Source organism: Equus quagga, chromosome 4, assembly GCF_021613505.1.
Source record: "Equus quagga isolate Etosha38 chromosome 4, UCLA_HA_Equagga_1.0, whole genome shotgun sequence".
NCBI classification, from domain to species: Eukaryota; Metazoa; Chordata; class Mammalia; order Perissodactyla; family Equidae; genus Equus; species Equus quagga.
This window is the reverse complement of record NC_060270.1, coordinates 5,376,703-5,399,972: the sequence shown is the minus strand read 5'-3', so window position 1 is coordinate 5,399,972 and position 23,270 is coordinate 5,376,703. Positions and strand designations below refer to the sequence as shown.

The window sequence follows — 23,270 nt, the reverse complement described above, 5'->3', positions numbered from 1 at the left end:
TGTCCATTGACTGTCATCATGATTTCAAAACAGAATCAGGAAGGATGTCAGTACAACAAGGGAGTGTGTTGCCTCCTACCCTTGAAGAATATATTATAACTTTGTAAATTTCCCCTACACAGCTATGAATTCCAGGTGAAACCCAAAAACCCACTTGGAGAAGGCCCGGCCAGCAACACGGTGGCCTTCAGCACCGAATCAGGTAATCACTCAGGAGTAATTCCCAACAGGGACGTGAAGGGCCAGAATGTTTGCACAGGCAGCTTGTTTGAAACCCAGCTAAACGCTCTGTGTCATTTCAAAAACTCATCCACGGGAGAAAGCAAACTGATCAAGGCACCCTTAAGGAAACCCCACATGTTTTTCCTCATTTATTTTGATGTCAGAAAAAAAGGGACATCAGTTTAAAAGGAAAAAACAAGTGGGTAATCAATCTATACTCAAAAATCTACTGAATGAATGCTCCTCTGTATGCCAAGAACCAATGCCTAGAATCAAAATATCTGACATGCTGAGCCATAGTACATGCAGAGAAGGAATCCATTTGATAGTGTCTTATGTTACGCAGTTGTGAAATGTTCTAATTAGACCCTCTAAGCGCTAATTCCTTAATGAGATATGTCTGTACTCACAGTATTATGTGTATAATTTTTACACCAAGTGCAGTTCATGGCATCTTGGTGATTTTAGCATCATAGTTTTTGTATGAAACTAAAAGAGGAAGCTTTTAAAATGGAAGTGAAAGCTGGAACAGCAACGAAGACTCCTAACTACTCAAATCATGTGTAGGACCTACAGCTGGGTTTCTGACAGGACACTGTCCAATCAAGAGCAATTTCCAAAACAAAACACATGATTTCAAATTCAGGCTTTAGCAAGAGTGTACCGTTTTTCAAGTAGATTTCTTCACAACTGTAAGCACCCGTCCTCTTCATTCTGCCTCTGGAACACTGGGACCGACTTTCCTAATAATGTCTGCTCTGTGTTTGCTTTTTCCCCTCAGCGGACCCCAGAGTGAGCGAGCCAGTTTCTGGTAAGTATCTGTCTCGATGCGAACACACCGCATGCTTTTCTCAACTGATTCAACTAAGCGGCTGTGGCAGAGCCGCAGTCCCGCCATCACTATGGTCCATTTCGTCTTCTTAGACTATAGCTCGGGTGTGAATGCCTACCTAAAACATTCAGGAACATCAAGAGCCTACGATGTTTGGTGAACAAGTGGGACAGTTTGAAATTTGCTTTCATTCATGTCCTAGGCCAGATCAAATTTTCTGTTAAATAATTAAGCCAAGATATAACACTCTCATTTCCACTTTTAACAACAAGTCACATGAAAGCAGCTGTTTAAGTTGTATAATATGCTGCTTCTCCAGGAAAGCCGCGGGCACCCGGCACTCCAGAGCCTGCTCAACACCGCGCCAAGATTTAGCTCGCTGTTGCCAGGAGCTTAATTGGGGGGCTACGTGTTTAAACTCCTATGTTTTTGGCTCCAATGTTTAGCATTGGAGAAAACTAAGTATCAGCAAGTTGACATGAACTTTGCAAACTGCTTTTTCGAAAGTTCTCGGGGCAGCTCTTCAGTGCCGGAGCCAGACACTAACCTCAAACCATGTGCCTTCCTCACACAGCAGGAAGAGATGCCATCTGGACGGAGAGACCCTTTAATTCCGACTCCTACTCAGAATGCAAGGGCAAACAGTATGTCAAAAGGACGTGGTATAAGAAGTTCGTAGGGGTGCAGCTGTGCAACTCCCTCAGGTACAAGATTTACCTGAGTGACTCCCTCACAGGTGAGCAGACGCTCAGCCGCTCTGAGCCCGGTCCTTTGGGGGGATGCTCTGCAGCATTCTGTAACGTGGCTTCTCTGTGACAGTCCCAGCCACTATGGTGTGATCTACATACAAGCTGTCCCTTCCAGTAAGATGTTACTGGAATACTTAACCTAGGATTTGAGACAGGCTATTAGCAGGTAAATAATGAAAATGCAATTTGAAATAGTGTCACCATGGCAAACTTGAATGTACAGGCACCACCACACTCAAGCTCGATTTTGTGACAGCCAAACAAGAACAGAACGCCTACTGATAATAAAATGAGCGTCTCTAACAGTAATCATGGAAGGAATATGACATATTTAAGATGTTAAGTCTGCAGAGACAAGATCAAGATTCAAACACCTGGCCGGAAGGGCTCTAACCCCTTGTTCCAGACTCAGTGGGATATTATTTTCTCTTCTATAACAAAACAGTACAAATTTTAAACAAGTAAATAAGGCAGGCCCCATCATAAAAGGTAGACATTTGTTCAACCATTCAACCAGTACCATCTGCTTTGTTCAGACCCTGGCATACGTGTGGGGACAAAGTGCAAACGAGACCCACTCCTGCTTCCCTGTAGCTCAGTCTAGTGGGAAGAGACAGAGGACAGACATGGAGATAAGAAGCTCAGGTAGCACTTTGAAGAAAGCTTCGAAAGGATAAGGGGAAAACTGGCTGAACGGGATGAAAATGGGAACAGGGCCGAGCAGAAGCTCCTAGGTAGGATGGTTAGGGAAAGCTTCTCGAGATGAAGAGGGAACGCTTGTGCAGAAGCAAACCCTGAGAAGGAAGCAGCCAAGCAAAGACGCAGGGACGAAGCACTAGGGGCGGGGGAAGAGAACGCAGAGGCCCAGGCCAGCCGGGCGCCGAGGGGAGCGGGGTCAGCTCGGGAAGGGGCGAGCAGCAGCCAGGTGTGGAGCCACGTGGGGCTCTGAAACCACATGAGGACTTTGGGTTTCACTTCGAGTCTAACGGGAGACGGCTGGGGAGATGATGGAGGGGACATCATCTGAGGTGCATTTTTACAAGATGACTAACCTCTGAGAGGAAGAAAAAGGGGATGCCAGTTGGGAGACTATTCATAGTTCAGTCAAGAGACACGGGTGGCTTAAACCAGGCTGAAAGGGGGGGAAGTACAAGAACAGGGAAGACTGACCATTTGAAACAATTTGATGATTTCAGAATTGTCCTATATCAAAGAAAGTTAACCCTTCACGATCCTTTTAATTTCTGGCTCTTCAGGAAAATTTTATAACATAGGCGATCAGAGAGGCCATGGAGAAGATCACTGCCAGTTCGTGGACTCATTTTTAGACGGACGCACAGGACAGCAACTCGATTCTGACCAGCTACCCACCAAAGAAGGTATGTTTTATGAATCTCCTCATAAGCAAGAGGGGTTCACAAATTAACCCCCAAAGAATTTAAGCTGAGGAAAGCAATCACTTTAAAAATAATTCTACTGTATCCCTCTAATTATCTGGCTAGAAAAAAAAAAGACTTTCATATAAGACCTTAATTTGAAGTTTCTCACCTTTCCGGCCAGGCCTTAAGACTCTATTCCTTAGAGCCAAGAGAAATTACAAAGGCATATATAAATGCATTCTACTTTGAGAAAACCTGAATTTGCAAAAACAGCTACAAAGAGCCGTGTTTCCCAAGCTTAAATGTATTTCCTTTATGGTTTTTCTCATACTGAGCACACAGGCATTTTTTTTCCAGTCCCTTAAAAATGTTTTTAAAGACAATTTTATTACTACCATAAAATGGAAAAAAACCCAGTATCATTTGCCTTATATAAATACAATTAAACTAGAACAATTCTGCTAAGAAATGAATGACCACTGCAACTTGCTAAAGACACATTAGCACCAAGCTGCTTAACCAGGACTGAGAAGACTGCAAACTAATTTAATCCTCGCCCAGTTAGGGCAGGAGAGGGCAGATTATAATGTCCATATTACTCAAGAATCACCAAGAGGTTTGTTAAATACTTTAAATTATTTGACCACTCTTTTCAGCAACACATTTTGTTCACTGGCACCTAAAAATACTAACCAATAAAAGATAGTAAGATCTGTGAACCCATTAACAGGAAGTTGAAGCTGTTGCTTTACGGGAAGTGGACATAAAATGTACTTTGTGTATATTTCCCTAACGTTTTACATTCACAGTGAAATTTTTAGCCATTTAGTTGTAGGGTCCTTGAAGGAAGATTTCATCCAAGTTTAATTCTTAGAAATTCAGCAATCTTGGAACTGCCCACCTTTTATTCCCTAACACTGCAGTGCACAGGACTCCACTCAGGTCACTTGGTCAGACACCACTAGTCTGCAATGTGCAGAAAGGACACTTTCACCTAAGACCCAACAGCATATGAACATGCTAAATGACACTCAAAAACAAAACACAGACGCCCTCTAACTCCTGCCCACTTTCAGCTTTGTCTCGGACACTACCAAGCACCCCACCCCAACTTGTTAAGGTAGCTGTCAAGGAGGTAAGCACCCCTGATGTCTAGCTAGCCATCGCCACCTCAGGAAAGACACCAAGGTCTCTGTTGCTATCTGCTGGTTCACCTAGGGTAAGCTTCAGCCATTCAACGACATCCTCCAATCTGTGAACGGTGAGGGCAAAAACAGAACATAGCAGCTATTAAAATTACATTGTTTTCCCTCTTAGGCTATTTCAGAGCAGTTCGCCAGGAACCTGTCCAATTTGGAGAAATAGGTGGTCACACCCAAATCAATTATGTCCAGTGGTATGAATGCGGGACCACAATTCCCGGAAAATGGTAGATGCTACAATCGTGTTCAAAAGGGCCTTCTGTTTCATCATGGCAAAAAATAATTGGAAACACTATGGTATTTGTCACATTCATTTAAAGCTGTTATGTTTACTATGTATAAAAGTTTAAAATCTAATTAATAGCAATATTAGATGTTTATTAGAAAGATTGCTGAGAATATTTATCAGGTTTTACAAAGTCATTTTAAGAAAGCAAGATACTGACATTAACAGAATAACTTTTTTTGGGAAGCTGGCTCCCTGTTCATGGTATTTTAAGAGATCATTTGTATATTATTTATCAACACTGTTGTAATGATGTTTTGAGATACTTTTATAACAAAATTAACATCAAAAAACTAATATACTTTTTAAAAACTATTTACTTTTATTAATGTGTATTCTTCCTACTGGTGAGTTAATTCCATAAATCTCTACTTGGTTTAACTTATTAGATCAAATTATCTTCAGCACATATATCTGGGGGAAAAAGGTCCTAACATTCAAGTTTATTTAAACTTCCATTTTTTAGCAACAGCTGAATAGCTTTTTGAAGCATTTAAATAGGTAACCATTCATGCAAATATACATTTCCTTAAATACTTGCAAATTATTGAAAAGACTGTTTGAATCAGTAAATTTCATTTCAGCTGAAAAATTGAGAATCTGATGTATTTTCAAAATATTGTTTCAATACACGTTTCATTATTTCTCTACCCATACGTATGTTACAATGTCTGAATGTACTTGGTCAAACTATCCCTTTAAGCAATTATCTTCCTATTGTTTTCAATATAATTCTAATCAAGCTGTACGCAGAGACTGAATGGGAAGTCTGAGCATAAAGAGGTAATGCATGATGAGGTACCCGTGGTTTTACAGGATACTTACTACCTTTTTATACATAGGACCTCCAGGAATGAATGTATCAGAGGATGTTTTCATAATTCTAACTCAACCTATAATGAAAATCTGACTCATTTTTATTTAAAAAGGTATTGCTTTCTTTCACTGGGGGAGGGAGACAGGAATGCTGCATTGCTGCCCTCATTCGGAAAGAAAGCTTTCCTGGGCCTACCTTTCAACATGCTTCAAGTTTATCGTCTACATTTTGTATTTTCCAAACAAGTATAAACTGCAATAAAGAGATGTAGTTTTTTTTAAGACTGAGTTCTTTATTTCTGAATGGTTCATCTCTACAAGGGAAAATCACAAAGTTATTCAGGATCCACCAAACCCGCCTTGTATCTTTTTTTTCCCCCCTTGTATCTTTTAATAATACTGTATCCGTTGTGTTGACATAGTGCTAATCTATCTTCCTGTGAAATCTGTTCTAAAGTTCCACTGTTTTAAGCCAATGATTGCTAAATGCATTTCTTTCAAAGTCAGGACAAAAACCAAACGGCACTGTTTCTCCGAATAGAAAAGTGTAAATTAAAATGTCTATACTTCATTTTAAGACCAAACATCAATAAGGATTTATTTCCTGCTTTCTTCTCGTGTATATCTAATGTTAGTGACTAAATTAAATTACAAGACCACCAATGGATTCAACGATCTTTATTAACCTTTCAATGTTACATTTTATACATAATATCTAGTTGTCTTCTCAAAGGGATCTACTTTAGTTCATCATGTTAATAGTAAAAAGCCAAGTAAGATGGCTGAACTTCAACCTAGCATTTTAATATCCTCTGCACAAGGCAAGCTAGAAAGTCAATCACTTTACACACACATAGGAGTAGTGTTCCAAAATAACTAGGAAGCTGCTACACTTTTAAGCAGGGGAGGAAAAATTTTTCATTTTGGTCTTTTTTGTGTCTCAGCAAATTATATTTTGAATTAACAGCAACAGTGATATCATATAAAATGCTCTGCTTTTTAAATTTCTGAACTTCAATACAAATTAAAATAAAATAGTAGTATTGGAGTCTTCTGGGAGACAAGTAACTAGCGGCTATGTTCCTCAGTGTAGCTGAACCTCTTTATCGATAACCAGGTCCAGGTTGGGTGTAGCCCTGACCAAAGGGAGGCCGGTTCCGTGCATAAGGGTTAGGCCCACTCGGAGGGGGTGTGATGGTGCTTCCAGGAGGGGGAGTAAAACCTGGTCTTGGCTGATAGGCCCCGGGTTGGCTTGGAGCCATTCCAGGCTGTGAGGCAGGGGCCACAGTATAATTAGTAGGCTGAGAAGGTTGGGTAGTATAAGTTTGTGGAGGGTAACTGCTCGCCTGGTACGGCTGTGGTGGCTGAGTGGGCAGCTGCTGAGGCTGACCAGAAAAGGCCGGCGCGGGCGCCTGGGAAGCTGGCTGCTGCCCATATCCCTGGAACTGCTGAGGCTGCTGGGCTCCAGTCTGCTGACTATAGCCTGCTGGAAAGGCAAAATAAGCAACATTTATATCTTATTTTCCTTTTGGTGAAAGTTTTCCAGAGAATTAGTCCTACTGTTATGGACCAAAAATGATGAGAAATTTAACAAACTTATTCCTAAGTATTAGAGTAGTAGATTCCATCATATAATACGATTTCAAGACCAAGCAGTATCAAAGAGGCATTTTCTAAACAATCTTTAAACCCTCTAATCTTAAACTGAAACCGATATATACGTATTTCTTCATTACAACTGCTTCTAGACTAGATAATCCCTGAGAACAAATTCCTGTTCTAGCATAACTCCTAGTATAGAGTAGATGCTCACATGATAAATGCAGGAATCAATGCAAAAGCTAGTCATTAACCTGGTTTGAGGGGAGGCCTATTTAACAACAGTACCAAATAAAAACACTGCAGAGAATGAATATTTTTAAATCAAACAATGGTGCTACAAACACATCTTACTGTAATAAGATGCTTTAAGGTGTATTCACTTTTTCACTCTATAAAAACTAAGCCATTTAAGGACACGCATTAAGTACCCATTTTCACAATCCTTAAAATCTTTCATTTCTTTTAGATTTGGTATCTGATGTTTTTGCCTTTACAACTCACAATTCTGACTTAGTAACAACATAACATACAAAAAGCATACCATATAGCCCCACAAAATCAACATCTATATTATTTACTAGTATGTAAATTTTTTAAAAAGAAAAAGTCTGCTTCACTAAAAACTTTTATCTCTACCATGAAACACACCTGCAGCTACTTGCAATGAAACCTCTCCATTGACTGGAATCCTGTCAGCATTAAATACCAGATACATAAGAAAATTATTAAAATATGTACAACCCTGCATTAAAAAAAAAGGATTGAATGAATTTGAGTATATTCTGAACTCACCTTGAACCTGGGTTCAAAATTTACTCATGAAAGAAACCTTTTTGACTGGAAAAGGTCAGAGGGACACTGGCAAACCAACAGAGTGTCAAAGATGGTCCAATGTTACCACCACCACCAAGCAGAGTACTTAGTTGACTATTTCCATATCTCCCAATCAAATTCAAGTTAATAGGACTAGTGGGATCAGAAATACAAAGATGACAATTTGAAAAGAACTAAATTTTACTCAGAGTGAAGACCCTGACTAAAATCATTAAGAGCAAACTTAATTTTTACCAAGTAAATCAAATACCGAATGTATTTTACTTATGGTAGCATCTAAATATGAACCGAAGTCAATCCATGATAAAATCTTGAACGTCATACAACTTCTCCTATCCCCTACATAACATTTTTTTACTTAACTTTTTTACTATAAGTTTTTGGACAAACAGAAGGACTCAGCTTTTATACTGAAAATGTCTATTCAACTTAAGACTATGAGCAAAAAATAGTTGCCTTTTCATCCTGGCAACTGCAATCTAGACTGTCTTTTTAACTGAGTCTGGAAACAACCACATCTTCATTTCTGAGCAGAGGGAATAACCCCGAAGGACTTAAGATGCTGCTTCATTAGCAACCTACTAGTCTTTGACCATAACGTGGCAATGCTTCTATTATCGCCACCACCATCCTCTCCCTTGAAAAACACAATAAATGAGCAACTTTGGTGAGGAACACCAGCAACTGCAAAAAATGGAAATTCTGTAGGTTTCTGAATAAATGAATGGACAAGGGAGTCATAAAATATTTACTATTTAGCCTTTTATGGCAGAAAAGTCTGCGAACTCCTGGTCTAGGTTGGAGAACGCAGAACAACACAGGGAAGTAATTAACGGCACTGGGTTCTGATCCAGCCCCTGCACTGAATGGCTGCTGTCCTTCAACGTGTCATAACATCTTTGAACCCCAGCTGCCTTATTTATAAAATGAGTGGATGGGACAAGACCAGTGGTCCCCATCACCGGCTGCACTTTAGAATGACCTGCAGTGCTTTTAAAATATCAAGGCCTGAGTCCCACTCCTGACCAAATGAGACAAAAATCTCTGGGAGTAGGGCCCAGGCACCTGCAACTCTCAGAAAAAGCTCTCCAGGTGATTCTGAAGCACAGTGAGGGCTGAAATCCCGGATCAGATGACAACTAGGTCTTTTCCACCCTGTATCTACTGTTTCTACAAATTACAAACTTTGTAACAGTTTGATTTTTCTTTAATTTAAAAGACTGCATCCTAAAAATAACCTTCTCCCTAATATCATAATCCAAGCTTAAATTCATTCTACCTATTTTATATAATTAAAAACTAGCAGCTACAGGTTAAATCACTCTACAGCGAATAGAATCCAAATAAAAAGTTGCTATATATGTTAAAATATGTCAAACTCCAATTAATGATAGAATTTTATGATACACTTCAGGAGTTGGCAAACTTTTTTCTGTAAAGGGCCAGAGAGTAAATATTCTAGGTTTTGTGGGCCACAGGGTCTCTGTTGCAACTACTCAACTCTGCCTTTATAGTGCCAACGCAGCAACAGACAGCACAGATGTGAATGGGTGTATGTGTTCCAACAAAACTTTATTCACAGACAAGGCAACAGGCCAGATTTGTCCTGTGGGCTATAGTTTGCTGACTCCTGCTCTAGTTAATACCACAAAACTCCATAAAATAGAATTTAGGCAAGATTCAACTCATAAACAAATCATTTTTAATTACAATTGAAATTTTGATACTTAAATCTTAGGCTATAAAACAAGAGTTAAACACAAATTCTCTCTCTGATACAACACATGTAAAAGTTACCTGAATTATAATCATGTTCAAAGCTACACTGAAGAGATTTATCATATTTAAATATGGATAATCTTCAGTGGATAGAAGGTAAAACAAAATAACCAAGATTTCAAACAACTATATTTAATGTTCTTAGTTGCCTAATTACATGTTACAAAATTCTATTTTTCTGGCCTGTTTTTGGTATTCCTACATACTTTTGGGAGACTTAAAAACCTAAGTAGCTTAATTTGGTTCTTATATGATAAGACCACCTTTCCATGTATGAGGGAACTGTTAACGTTTTACAGGTACTAAGAGTACACCGGGATTATGTCATACATATAACGGGGGGGAAATCTTGCATTTCTGCTGTTCTAAGTCACCTAAGGTAAAATGATCACATCAGTAGGAAGACAGCTTTGTATTAAAAACTTTCTCATACTATAGGTTATTACAGAATCATCTACTATGATTTTAAGTTTTACCTGCCCACTGGAAAACTGAAATGTTGATTTACAATAAAATATTTATGCAAAATATTTAAAAATAAATAAAACGAATGTTATTCCCCCCAATAAATACTTAATGCCTACAATGACAGTGTAAGTATTACAAATCAAGGAACCAAGAGGAAAGGGTTAAAGTTTAATGAGTAGAGACACAGCTCAAAATCTAGGAGCCGGCCGCCCTGGGTGCTGCTCACCTGAATACGGGATGCCGTACTGCTGCGGCGGCTGGGGTGGCGCCTGCGGCTGCTGGGCCCCATAGCCAGCCTGCTGCGGGTACTGCTGGTACATCTGACCTAAAGGAGGCAGGAAAGGAAAAGAGGCAGTTTAACTCAGCAGAGAGAGATATTTTTAAGGCCCACTTAATTCGCTCCCCATCCAAACACAAAAACATACTGAGTAACAAGACACAAGAATGTGTTTGTTCCCCTTCAAATGTCTACGAAGAAGAGAAGAATGAGCACTTGAACACGTGCGGCTGCTCTGCTGTGGATTAGCTGCAGAGAACTCTAATCAGCAGCAAATAACACTAGTGGTTACTTCATAAATTCCAGAAAACCCAATGTTTTCACACCCAACTGCCAACAGATATGTACTGCTAATGTTCAGTCAGAACCAAGTAAGTCAAAAATCAACAAACAGAAATCTGAGAAAAGGGACAAATACCATTAATAGCTCCTAAATCTTTCCTAAAACATTGTATTATTTGGCATCTAAAAGTCTGAACCTTTATTTGTTGCCATATGAATGGACTCTTTGGTAGCAAGGAACATCTTTCCTTCCAGACCTCAAAGACACATTCGGCATTTGACAATGGTTTGCTTTTCCATCATCTGCATATCCTAGCCAATCATGTGGAATCTGAAACCTAAATGGTTCCTCTTTGGCACTTTTTTTTTTTTGAGGAAGATTACCCCTGAGCTAACATCCACTGCCAGTCCTCCTCTTTTTGCTGAGGAAGATTGGCCCTGAGCTAAGTGTGCCCATCTTCCTTATTTTATATGCGAGATGCCAGCCACAGCATGGCTTGAGAAGCGGTGTAGAGGTCCACATCTGGGATCTGAACCGGCGAACCCCAGGCCGCCAAAGCAGAAAACACGAAGTCAACCGCCACGCCACCAGGCCAGCCCCCCTCTTTAGCACTTCTTAATAACGGCAGACCTGTTTAACACTGGAGATGTGTTCTTGGAAATGAGAATTCTATGTGGGGTCAGTAGACCACAGTTCCTATGGAGAAACCTTTCAGACACTGTTATTACCTATAATTTACAAACAAGTAAGGATTTACTGGTTCATGTCTTTATCATCCTTGTTATTTTACAGTTGTTCTAATAATGATGGATTTAGCAAAATCTAATGCCTAGTGTAGCAATAAAACTTGCATTTTAATATCTAGCTAGTATTTAAATCTTTAAAATACGTAGCTAGTATTTAAGTCTTTAAAATAATTATATGTTGGCTAATTCTTCAAACTACCTGCTGCTAATCAAAAGACTATGGGTAAACAGCATACTTTCGGCAGAAGGAGACAACTGAAAAAAGTGAATACCTTATCTAGTGCCACTCAAGTGGAGGTGCAGAGGCAGCCAGCAGGCACAGGTCGAGACCAGGGCCGGAGCCCACTCTGCTGGACAGCTGCTCAGCCCCATGCATGCAGCACTACATGAGATGTGTCTGCACCCACAGCTGTTTGTCTCCTAGCAAGCAGCTGTATGCTTTTTATGATGGAAATAAAATTTGCTTAACTACTTTTTAAGCTATTAATCCTCTTCCCAAATACAACAAAAAACTGATAAAAGTTTCTTAAATGCTTTCTTAATGGTTTAAGACTTACAGATAAATAGCACAAAAAGTCATACAAAAGTTAACCACCTTATGAGATACCACCTTAATCCTGGATTGTATTTCATAACTAAATTTTAGAACAGAAGTGACCAGAACCTGGTACAGAAATATAATCAAGGGGGAGAGATATGTATATTTGACATTGAAAAGGCTGAGATTAACGCTCCATGTAGTAGCCAGTTGCCATTGGTGATCCCAGGGAATCATTAAGCCTCAAAAAAGCCTAATTGTTTTCCTCAATAAAAACAGAGTGCAACTGTTCTGAAAGCAAGGGCACACTGTGGTTTTTTTCCCCAATCTGCTACAAACCTGTTATAAAAAAAAGTTTCAGAGGCTTATTACTTTCTCTACAAAAGTATTCCTTTTACATGTTTTAAAAACACTTCATTCAAGTCCAAAATGAGATTCTCTGTCACAGTATTCTGAAATGTAATTAAGCAGTCTGTGTTTACTTGGAAAAAAGGAGGAGGAATAACTTCATACACTTGTAAGGAGGGAGCTGTAGGATATACTGATTAAGTCAAAAGGCAAATTGCAGGGGCCGGCCTGGTGGTGTAGCGGTTAAGTTCACATGCTCTGCTTCAGCGGCCCGGGGTTTGCTCATTCAGATCCTGGGTGCAGACCTACACATCACTCATCAAGCCACGCTGTGGCATGTGTCCCACATATAAAAAGAGGAAGATGGGCATAGATGTTAGCTCAGGGCCAATCTTCCTCAGCAAAAGGAGGAGGACTGGCAGCACATGTTAGCTCAGGGCTAACCTTCCTCAAAAAAAAAAAAGAAGAAGAAAAAGAAAAGTACACAGAGAGTTTAGAGTAAGCTTTGTTTTGAGTAAAAAAAAAAAAAAAATATATATATATATATGCTATGTGTTTCATATTTTCAGAAAGAATCAATGGTAAAATAAACTAAAAGTAATCAAAAATATCACCTCAAGGGAGAAAGAGAACAGGATGAAGCACAGGGGAATGTAAGACTTCTGGGACTGTACTTTGTTACAGAGTGGAAGCCAGCCTCCATGACCCCAATGACTCCTGCACATGTGTAGTGTATGGCAATGGATTGATGTCTTTACATCCTTAGAATTAGTAAGATTAACTCCACAACACAAAAATGAGCAAAGAATAAGCAATAAACTGATGAGTACTCACTCCCTTGTGTAGCCCCCTCTCACAATGAGTAGGGCTGACCTGTATACCAACAGAATACTGCAGAAATGACAATAACATTTCTGAGGACAGGTTAAGAGGTGGCCTTCCTCTACCTTACTCTCTCTTAATCATTCACTCTGGTGGAGCTGCCATGTCATGAGGTCACCAAGCAGCCTATGAGAAGTGAGGAATTGCAGCCTCTGCCAACAACCATGGAAGAGTCATCTCAGAAGGGCCCTCCAGCTCAGGTGAAGCGTCAGACAACTGCAGCCTCCTGAGACCCTGAGCCACAAGGACCCAGCTAAGCGGCTCCCAGATCCCTGACTCTCCGAAACTGTGCGAGACAATACATTTTCGTTGTTTTAAGCATCTATGTTTTGGGGTACATTATTATATAGCAATAGATAATTAACATACATAGTTTTGACTTTGGAAACATGTAGGGCTGACAGCTATTGGGGAAAAAAAAGAAAGACTTAAGACACATAACCAAATGGAAAATGTGAACTTTGTTAGATTCCTGACTTAACAAAATGTCAATTGTAGTAACATAATTATGAGACAATTAGGGAAATCAAATATAGATTGGTATGTGCTGACAATAAGAACTGTTACTGACTGGTTGTCCTGAGGAACTCAAGAGTAGGTCTGGATATTTCAACTGTTCTTCCAAATTGTTCTGTTTCCTTGTTATGTTAAAGAGATGCAATCACTAACCACCCTGAACCAGACCAGGCCTCACCACAAGAGCTATCCCTGTGACCTTTGCCTTGTTTTCAGTGCTAACATCTCTCCAGGAGGAGCTTAGGCCTTATCACCATAACCTGCAGTGTACGTGGGACATGTTTTCCACCTGAGCCCGCACAAGGGAATACCTGCCTCTCCCTTTTGAATATTCATTCCCATCCGAAACAAATGTCCCTGCTTCCCTTTGTCCAGGGACACCATGACTCTAGAAATGATTCCTCAGGGTCTCCTATTTGCCGCAGATACACTTCACTTTGTGAGACAACTACTTCTGGTGGAGAGTCCGATTTAACTCACCAGGAGAGAACCCACTTTGGTTTCAGTGACAGAATCACTTACTTTTGTTAGGTATAATAATCATATGGTGGTTTTGTTAGAAAGAAAAGAAGGTTATCATTTAGACATGCATACTGAAATAGTTGGGTGGAATCATATGCGAAGGATTTAAAACACTCCAGCAAATTTTTTAAAAAGTGGTGGGGGGAGGAGGGGACAACAGAGATGAAAACAGAATGCCAAAATATCAGTAAGTGTTGAAGCTGCATGATGGTTACATGAAGATCTGATTATTCTACCTCTATTTTTGTGTGTTTCACAATTTACATAATAAAAGCTAGTTTAAAAGTCTACTCAGCTTATCATTATATTGGTGTATAATTTTACAGATTTTAATTATATCCTTTTCACCTTTTTAGTTTGTCAAACAGCTATACCTCCTGGTCTCTGATGATTTTTAGGGCTCTTCTCTACATCCTCACCACTTATTTATATATTTTTGGCAATTATTCAACTACAGTTTTCCAGTAACAGAAGCATCTGCTTTATCTGAAAAAGGATAATACTGTCCATTTTGTTTATTTTCATGATGCTCGACATTTTCTTTTTTTAAAGTTTTTTTTTTTTCCCTTTTTCTCCCCAAAGCCCCCACATACATAGTTGTGTATTCTTAGTTGTGGGTCCTTCTAGTTGTGGCATGTGGCACGCCGCTCAGCATGGCTCGATGAGCGGTGCCTTGTCCGCGCCCAGGACTCGAACCAACGAAACACTGGGCCGCCTGCAGCAGAGCGCACCAACTTAGCCACTCGGCCACAGGGCTGGCCCCTCGACATTTTCTTGATCCTTTTAACTGAACAACATATTAAGACTAAAATCCTTGGGATAAAAATTTACAATTCTGAAATCCCTTTTATGGAATTTAAGTAACAACTCAGATTTATTTTATTTTAGATTATTTCATATTCTATTCTATGACTGCTATATTAATCAATTATTAGTAATAGATTTTAATAATTTTTATGTTGATTATTCTGCTCAAAGTATAACCAGCAGTTGATCTAACTGGTGATGTCAGAGATTCATTACACATCATATGTCAAAAAGTATTCATCATAGTAGCCTACAAATTCATCTCAGGAATCTATAAATAACTGATATATTAATCTAGAGCTGTGCTATCCAATACAACATTCACTAGCCACTAAGCACCTGAAATGTGGCTGGTCTGAACTGTGAGATGCTGTACGTGTTTCAGATTGGTGTCACACCCCAGATTCCCAATATGTAGTATGAAAAACAGAACGTAAAACATTAATAACTTCTTAATAATGATTACATGTTGATACACTGAATATACTGGATTAAATAAAATGTATACTTAAAATTAATTTTCCCTTTAAAACTTCTTTTTGATGTGGCTAATAGAAAATTTCAAATTACATGTGGCTTCCATTGTATGTCTTTTGATTTAGAGATTTACCTCCAGAAGGCTAATCTATTCACTGATGTCACATCTTAATAGCTGTCCAATTTTTTATATTGTATGTTTTAATGTAAACTAAAAATAGTAACAGTTGTGGGGGCCAGCGCAGTGGCAGAGTGGTTAAGTTTGCGCATTCCACTTCAGTGGCCCAGGGTTTTACCAGTTCCGATCCTGGGTGCAGACATGGCACCACTCATCCAGCCATGCTGAGGCGGCGTCCCACATAGCACAAACAGAGACACTCACAACTAGAATATACAACCGCATACTTGGGGGCTTTGGGGAGAAGAAGAAAAAGAAAAACGATTGGCAACAGATGTTAGCTCAGGTGCCAATCTTTACCCCCCCAAAATAAATAAATAAATAAAAAGTAACAGTTTTAGCAAGGTGTACAATTAATGCCACCCTAAAGGGATTTAATGCAGATCAGACTGTGTTAATCTGACGCCTCTGAAAAGGGAACCTGGATGCTAGGGGACAGAGGCAGGAGAGAGAATTTTTGAATTGTCACTGTATATCCCTTCATCTTTTTAAAATTTTACCTTTTTGAAAATAAATTTTCAATTGAAACAAACCCCTGATAAAATACTTTGAGATATTGTTAGTGGAGCCTTACATCCCGTTCCTTTATAAGTGAACAGCAAAGATTATTTGGTACAACAATCCTTCCAACTGTCATCCTACAACAGTAGACACTGCTTCCAATGAGACTGCTTTTAAACAGATGTTAGTTCACCAGATACAGCCATTAAAGTCCATCATATCCAAACTCTGCTGCCCCCTCCCTGTTTCGGCCCCACACCTGCTGCAGTTGTGGTTTGCTCCAGTTTTAGCAGTTGCATCTTGGTGCAAAGGAAAGACTGTGACCAAAGTTGGCTGAAAAGAGGCTTAAGCAATAAGAAATTCTTCCCAAACCACTCATTCATCAGCAAATGCCACCTGCTGGTTCCTAAGACTAGCATTAACCCAGTGGGACAACTCTGAAAGTATCGGCACAGGACGACAGAACTGTTACAAAAGCGCTCAGTTCACTTTAGGCTAGGATTTTTTTTTTTTTTTTAATGTGATTGATAAACTCAGTCACTTGCTTCTCGTACTGAAAATAATCATACCACCACCTGGCCCCTTTATACAAACAGTGAGAGCACCACCTGGTGTTTGTTTTAAAGTGAAATGTGCAGGTTTAAAGGTCCTAACATGCGTGGCAATTCAGAGAACTCACATTTTAACAACGGGAAGGAACCCCAGAGAGCAGTAACTACGTAGCCATGTTCTGCAGAGCGCCAGGGTTTCAGTGAGGCACTTCAGTGCCCACTAGCTTGAGCTTGTGGCCCCTCAATCCCCTTCATCAACCATGGCAACGACCCCTTTGTCTGTCTTAAATAATGAGCTTTCAAGTTATGTTTCATTCAGGGCTAAAGACATTCTTTTGAAATCACTGGTTTAGTCCAATTTTCACAATTTACAGTGAGAGAATATCAAAACCCAGAGAGATTAAATCACTCATCTAAGGACACATCATTTACAGAAAAGTTTGATTTAAAATACATTGCTTTTTTGGGCTGGCCCCGTGGCCGAGTGGTTAAGTTCGCGCGCTCCGCTGCAGGCGGCCCAGTGTTTCGTTAGTTCGAATCCTGGGCGCGGACATGGCACTGCTCATCAAACCACACTGAGGCAGCATCCCACATGCCACAACTAGAAGAACCCACAACGAAGAATACACAACTATGTACCGGGGGGCTTTGGGGAGAAAAAGGAAAAAATAAAAATCTTTAAAATACATTGCTTTTTTTCCACAAAAGACATACTGCTAACTGCACAAAAATATAAAAGGCTATTTATTTTTCTAAGAAATTACACTTAACTAAAGGTATGCTTTACCTCTATTCTAAAAATCTTCTTAAATTACAAAAATAATTAATAAACAGTTGCAAGAGGAAAAGGGAGAAGAAAACAAAATAGTACCTAAGTATTATGTAAAATAAAGCATCACACCTCGACGGGTCATCTCTGACCCCATGGGTCACCACTGACTAGTGACTGGTAGGAATCCTCCCTGATCTTTCACCCCGTATTTATATTCATATAAACACCTTTTTAGGTTGTTTTTCTTTTCAATAATCGAAAGCATACCTGACATATTGTTCTATTTGGTTTTTTTAAGGAAAACATACATTAGTAAACCAAAATTTTCACAACTGTGTTCATGGCATGAATGCATATGTAAGCTGTTTAACCATTACCAACAACGCTGCAATAAACATTTCTGCACGTGTACCTTCTTGCACACGTGCTCTAAGCTCTATTTTACCTTCACTCTGACCTGCTTGTGTCTGAGCTCCTGTATATGGCGGCTGCTGTGGCTGGACTCCTGGTGGGTGAGCTGCAGAGGAGGAGGAAGCGATGCTGTCGGGAGTTCCCGAACGGTCTTCTGCAGGAGCACTAGGTGGCCCTGGATGGTCATGAGAAGTCAGTTCAGTTCCTAATGCAAGACTTTCCCCAGCAAGCTCAATTAATAAGTTTGGTTAAAAGAGACTAAAAGTACTACAGAATAAGCATAACCACAAATGCAGCCTTTTTCATTAAATGTATGTACTTTATTTTTTCCTTCACTCCAGTCTCTTAAGAATCCAAAGCTACAATTGGAAATCCTTCCCTATAAAGTGTAGAGTGCTATATTCCTCAGTTCTAACCTCCCCTTGCAAAAACCAAAACTCATCTCTGCAATACCAATGTCCCCTCCCCTACCTTATGCAATCTATTGTGTAGATCAACCAAAAGTATCATTTCCTTCAATGAGTCTCCACTGCCCACAAATCAAGGTCAACCCTCCAGCTTGGTATTCGAGGATCCAAACATTATTTCAGACAATTCCTCTTCTCACACGCCCCCTTCAGCTAAACTAACCTGCTCCCACAGTATCTGCACTGTTTTTTCAGCCTCCATTTCATTCATCGCTGCCCCTCCACTGCCCCATTTTGACACATGTAAGTATAAGATTCTGTAAAACCCAGTCATCACCCCACGCTTCTAGTAAGGCTTCTTCACCCAGAAATACTGTCTCCACTGGAGAAATTCTGCGGAGTTCACTTTGACGACGGCCCCAACCCTTCTACTTGGCATTTCTCAACAGGTCCCATCTTCCCTACTAGACTACAAGCTCTGTCAGCCAGGCTCCTGATTCTTTCCATCTGCCTCACGAGGCTAGAACTCTTACACACAGAGCCACTCAAATTCTTCCAAAACAATGAAAAAAGAAAATGGAGAGAACTCACTACAGTTCCAATACTGTGACAGTGAAAAAACATTCTGAAGATAACTGCAGCTATGTCTCACTCCTTTCAGTTCTTTTCGTGTAGGCAACACAGAACAGTGGTTAAAAGAAGAGGTTGTGGAGCCAGACTGCCAAGGTGCAGATCTCAGTGCTGCAATTTAGTAGCTGTGGAACTCGGAGCATGTTACTTAACCTCCTCCTGTGCCTCAGCTCCCTCACCTGTACAAGAGAAATACTAATTCCTACTTCCCAAAGTTACGTATGGATTATGAGTTAACAAGAGCTTACAGCAAGAGCTCATGAAAGTGACTACACTTAGAAAGCTCCACATAAGTACTTGCTATTACTAGCTGGCTCATTTCCCTAAGGGCAAACCTCCACCTTCTGCCCTGGTGTATCCCAGAACTGAGCACTGTATTATTAGCCACACAGTTGGCAGCTGACAATCCAAGTATTGACGAGAACCTAAACTGGGATAACAGAGTGGTAATGCAAGAGAAACTGATGATTACAGAGTAAACTGGATGACTGCTCCTGTGTACCACATTTTACTGATATTTAGATACGTGTAGATAAATATATACACAGCCCTCCTACAAAAGACACTGTGTTATTATCCTCAAAAAATATATTAGCTTGACTCCTCTTTTCTCCCTTGATTGTAACCTATTAGTTAATGTTCCTCACGCTATCCTTTAATACTCCTTTCTTCCTTGTCATGTCCACATTCACTACTGGAGCTGAGTTTTTCACCACAGCACACCTAAATAACTACAAAGTATCTGGGAGTTTTCCATGTGCACAGTTTTTCCTACTTCAGCTCAACATACAAAGCTACCAGAAAAACAGTCTTCAAATAGTGTGCATCACATTACAGGAGTCCCCCCCCCTTATCTAAGGGGACTATGTTTCAAGACCCCTGTGGATGCCTGAAGCCACGAACAGTACTGAACCCTATATATATATATATATATATATATATATGCTTTTTCCTATACATACAGACCTATGGTAAAGTTTAATTTATAAATTAGGCACAGTAAGAGATTAATAACAGTAAATCTCTTAGGCACATCAGAATTGCCAGCATCACTACTCTTGCACTTTGGGGCCATTATGAAGTACAATAAGGGTGACTTGAACACAAGCACTGTGATACCTCGACAGTCGATCTGACAACAGATGGCTACTAAGTGACTAACAGCTGGGAGGGTATACAGTAGGATCCGCTGGACAAAGGGATGATTCACATCCCAGGAGGAAGGGGGCGAGATGGAGCAGGACGGTGGGAGACTTCATCCTGCTACTCAGAATGACACGCAATTTAAAACTTATGAATTGTTTATATCTGGAATTTCCCATTTAATATTTTCGGACCACGGCTGACTGAGGGTAACTGAAACCGTGGAAAGCGAAACTGCAATTAAGGGGGGACTATTGTAATTATGTTGTTCTCATCTGGCATATACTGTATTCAAATCAAAATTTTTAAGCCTGACCTCACATGTAACCATTTACTCCTCTATCTAGTATTTCCTGAAGTCTTACATATTAAGAAACTGTATTATTAACCCATATTTCATTTCTCTAAAAATGTTTTTCAGATGTATCATTAACCTGATGTCTTCCTTTGCCAAGAACATATGTCATATAGAAATATTTGCCTCTCCTTTTCAGAAGTTCACACAATTCTCTTTAATGAATAATCCCATAAAACTCCCAAAGAAAATGAAAATTAATACAATCCTTCATTTCCAGTTACTGGTAATGGAAAAGTAAACTGGTCAGGTAAACCCTCCCATAGGTAACAACTAAAAACCTAGACAAAATAGAAGAAAACAACTATCTGAAATCATTGGAAGTTAACCGAATGTCAGCAAAAACCAGAAAAGTGTTTACCCTAAGGGGATTACAACGGGCAAGAACTGCAAGCCCTGACCTCTGCAGCACCAAGGGCAGAAAAGCAGTGTTAACTTCACAGCTAGCCAAGCAGCGGGAAATTTAGGAGGAAAATCCCTGGAGGAAAATAAGAGAGCCACCAAAGAAGTGAGACCTAAAATCTGAGTATCAGCTCAGCCCGAATCCCCAGCTGACCATGGGGTTTGGAGGGGGGACACCCAGCAGGGCTCAGAAAAAAAGCAGCAATAGAGCTGAGAAGACTGAACAGCGACATAAGCTGCTATACTCCATGAGGAGAAAGGGAGAGTAGTCTGAGTCCACACAGGTTAACTCCCTGTGAGAGCAACAATACGAAAACATCCTCGAAAGAACCTAAAAGAATCCCAGGTCACTACCACATATTAAGAACAATGTCCAATTTTCAATCAAAAACTATCAGACATGTAAAGAAAGAGGAAAATGTGACCCAGACTTGGAGAAAAGAAGCAGTGAAAGAAAGTAACTGTAAACAGACCCAGATGTTGGATGTAGCAGACAGTTCAAAGCAGCTATCATAAATTTTTTTAAAGAATTAAACAAAAATACACTCAATGAATTAAAGGAAGATAGCCTTAATGAATGTAAAGGTAAGAAACCTCAACAGAAAAAAAGGAAACTATAAAAAGAACCAAATGGAAATTCTAGAGCTGAAAACAATAACAGAGACAAAAAGTTCACTAGCAGACTGGAAATGGCAGAATCAGTGAACTTGAAGAGAGTTCAACAGAAATCATCCAATCTGAAGAACAGAGAGACAAAAGAGTGAAGAAAAATGAACCTCAGAGACCCCTGGGGCAATTTCAAGCTCTCTAATATATGTGTAATTGGAGTCCCAAAAGAGAAACAAGCAGAAAAACGTTGAAAAAATGATGGCCAAAAAATAAAAAAGAAGAAATCACAGTGTAAGTGCTGTTCTAAGGTTAAAAACACTCACATAAAAGCATTTTCTACACTAAAGCAATTTAACCAGAAATCTAAATTTCTCTAAGATCAGAACAGAGAATAAGACATCAAATATAATCTAAATCCTGCAACAAATCTGAAATAAGATTATAAAATGGTTCCAATATTTTAAAAAATTAACTTTCTAAATTCTAATTTTGATAAAGTTGACCTAAACCAAGCAGTGGTCACTCTTTAAAGGTGAGGGTTCTACTGACTAGGAGAGGGAGTGAGAAAGCTCTCGGGACGCTGGGTGGAAAGCATCCACATCTGGATCTAGTTGGTGTATACACACATAGGCACATACACATGTAAAAATCTATTGAACTGAACCCTTAAGATTTATGCACTTCATCATATCCAAATTATCCTTCTATTGCAGAAGGAAAGAAAGAAAGAGAGGAAAGGAAGGAGGGGGAGAAGGAAGGAGGGAGGAACTAACTTACCTGAAACCTGATCATCTGTTAAGCCAAACGCTGACATGACATTTTTACTGATTTCATCTTGGTTTTTTAAAGGGTCAAAGGCTGACATACTTGCTGCCATAACCTGAGTAGACTGTTTTCCAGAAGAATCAGAAGCAGCAGGCTTTTCTTCCCTACCATCCACAGTATCTATAAGAGGAATAAACAGAAACTTGTTTCCATTTTATCTATAGTCAATAAGGCCTGAAAAATACAAGATGGGGAAACACATATGTGCATGAAGTCTGGAACGGGAAGAGGAAGTATCTCTGAATACAGGATCACAGATAATCTTACTTCTTTATAGTTGTTTCTATTTTTATTTTTAAAATCAGGAAAAAAGTCTAAAAGAAATGTAAATAACAGCTTTTTCAAAAATTCTATCTACCTCCTTCTCTGAGAATTATGAAATGAGGGGAAAAAATACAACTACCTTAAACTGAGAAAATTTATCCTTTTTTTGGAGCCCCATAATTTATACCCTAATATCAGATACATACTGGACACTAATACTTTATTTTCTAAAAGGATAAGAAGCTTAACTAAAGTTATGGTATCAACTTTTATGTTTTATTTCTACTTGTCTATTGGTCCATTATTAAATTACATGGAAATCTCAAGCCAACCAATACGTTAAACATATACTTGTAATTTGCTATGGCTTCTTCTAAAACACTTACTGTTTATTAATTACTTACTTAAATCCTCACAGATGAAATGATATGTGTCTGGGATTTGCTTAAAATCACATGGGAGGGGTGGAAATGTGTGAGAGTCCAGACGACATGAGACTGACTGTGAGTTGATAATTGTTGAAGTTGGGTGAGGGTTCATGGGATTCATGATAGTATTATTGTCTCCTTCGTATATGTCTAAATGTTCCCATAACAAAATATTTCAAAAAATAGAAAAATAAAAGTTCAAACATTACGAGCTGGATGAATTTGAAAC

At 39.4% G+C, this 23,270-nt stretch overlaps 2 protein-coding genes across 29 annotated transcripts in view; one reads left to right on the top strand and one right to left on the bottom strand.

Annotated features, from left to right (window-relative positions):
- Positions 1-5,768, top strand: part of ABI3BP (ABI family member 3 binding protein) — a 238,082-nt gene extending 232,314 nt beyond the window's left edge. For all 25 annotated transcript variants that reach the window (XM_046659530.1, XM_046659526.1, XM_046659531.1 and 22 more), the window contains 5 exons: positions 123-202; positions 1,004-1,033; positions 1,629-1,790; positions 3,060-3,182; positions 4,500-5,768. In XM_046659530.1, coding sequence (XP_046515486.1) covers positions 123-202; positions 1,004-1,033; positions 1,629-1,790; positions 3,060-3,182; positions 4,500-4,615 — 511 coding nt within the window. In that variant the 3' untranslated portion in view covers positions 4,616-5,768. The remainder of the gene's footprint in view (positions 1-122; positions 203-1,003; positions 1,034-1,628; positions 1,791-3,059; positions 3,183-4,499) is intronic.
- Positions 5,769-6,149: 381 nt separating this feature from the next.
- The window catches only part of TFG (trafficking from ER to golgi regulator), a 30,962-nt gene continuing 13,841 nt past the window's right edge, over positions 6,150-23,270 (bottom strand). The window contains exons 5-8 of one of the 4 annotated variants that reach the window (XM_046659532.1): positions 22,302-22,469; positions 18,013-18,153; positions 10,396-10,494; positions 6,150-6,972 (exon numbers count right to left, since the gene is read on the bottom strand). In XM_046659532.1, coding sequence (XP_046515488.1) covers positions 6,590-6,972; positions 10,396-10,494; positions 18,013-18,153; positions 22,302-22,469 — 791 coding nt within the window. In that variant the 3' untranslated portion in view covers positions 6,150-6,589. The remainder of the gene's footprint in view (positions 6,973-10,395; positions 10,495-18,012; positions 18,154-22,301; positions 22,470-23,270) is intronic. The other 3 variants (XM_046659533.1, XM_046659536.1, XM_046659534.1) reach the window with 3 other exon arrangements.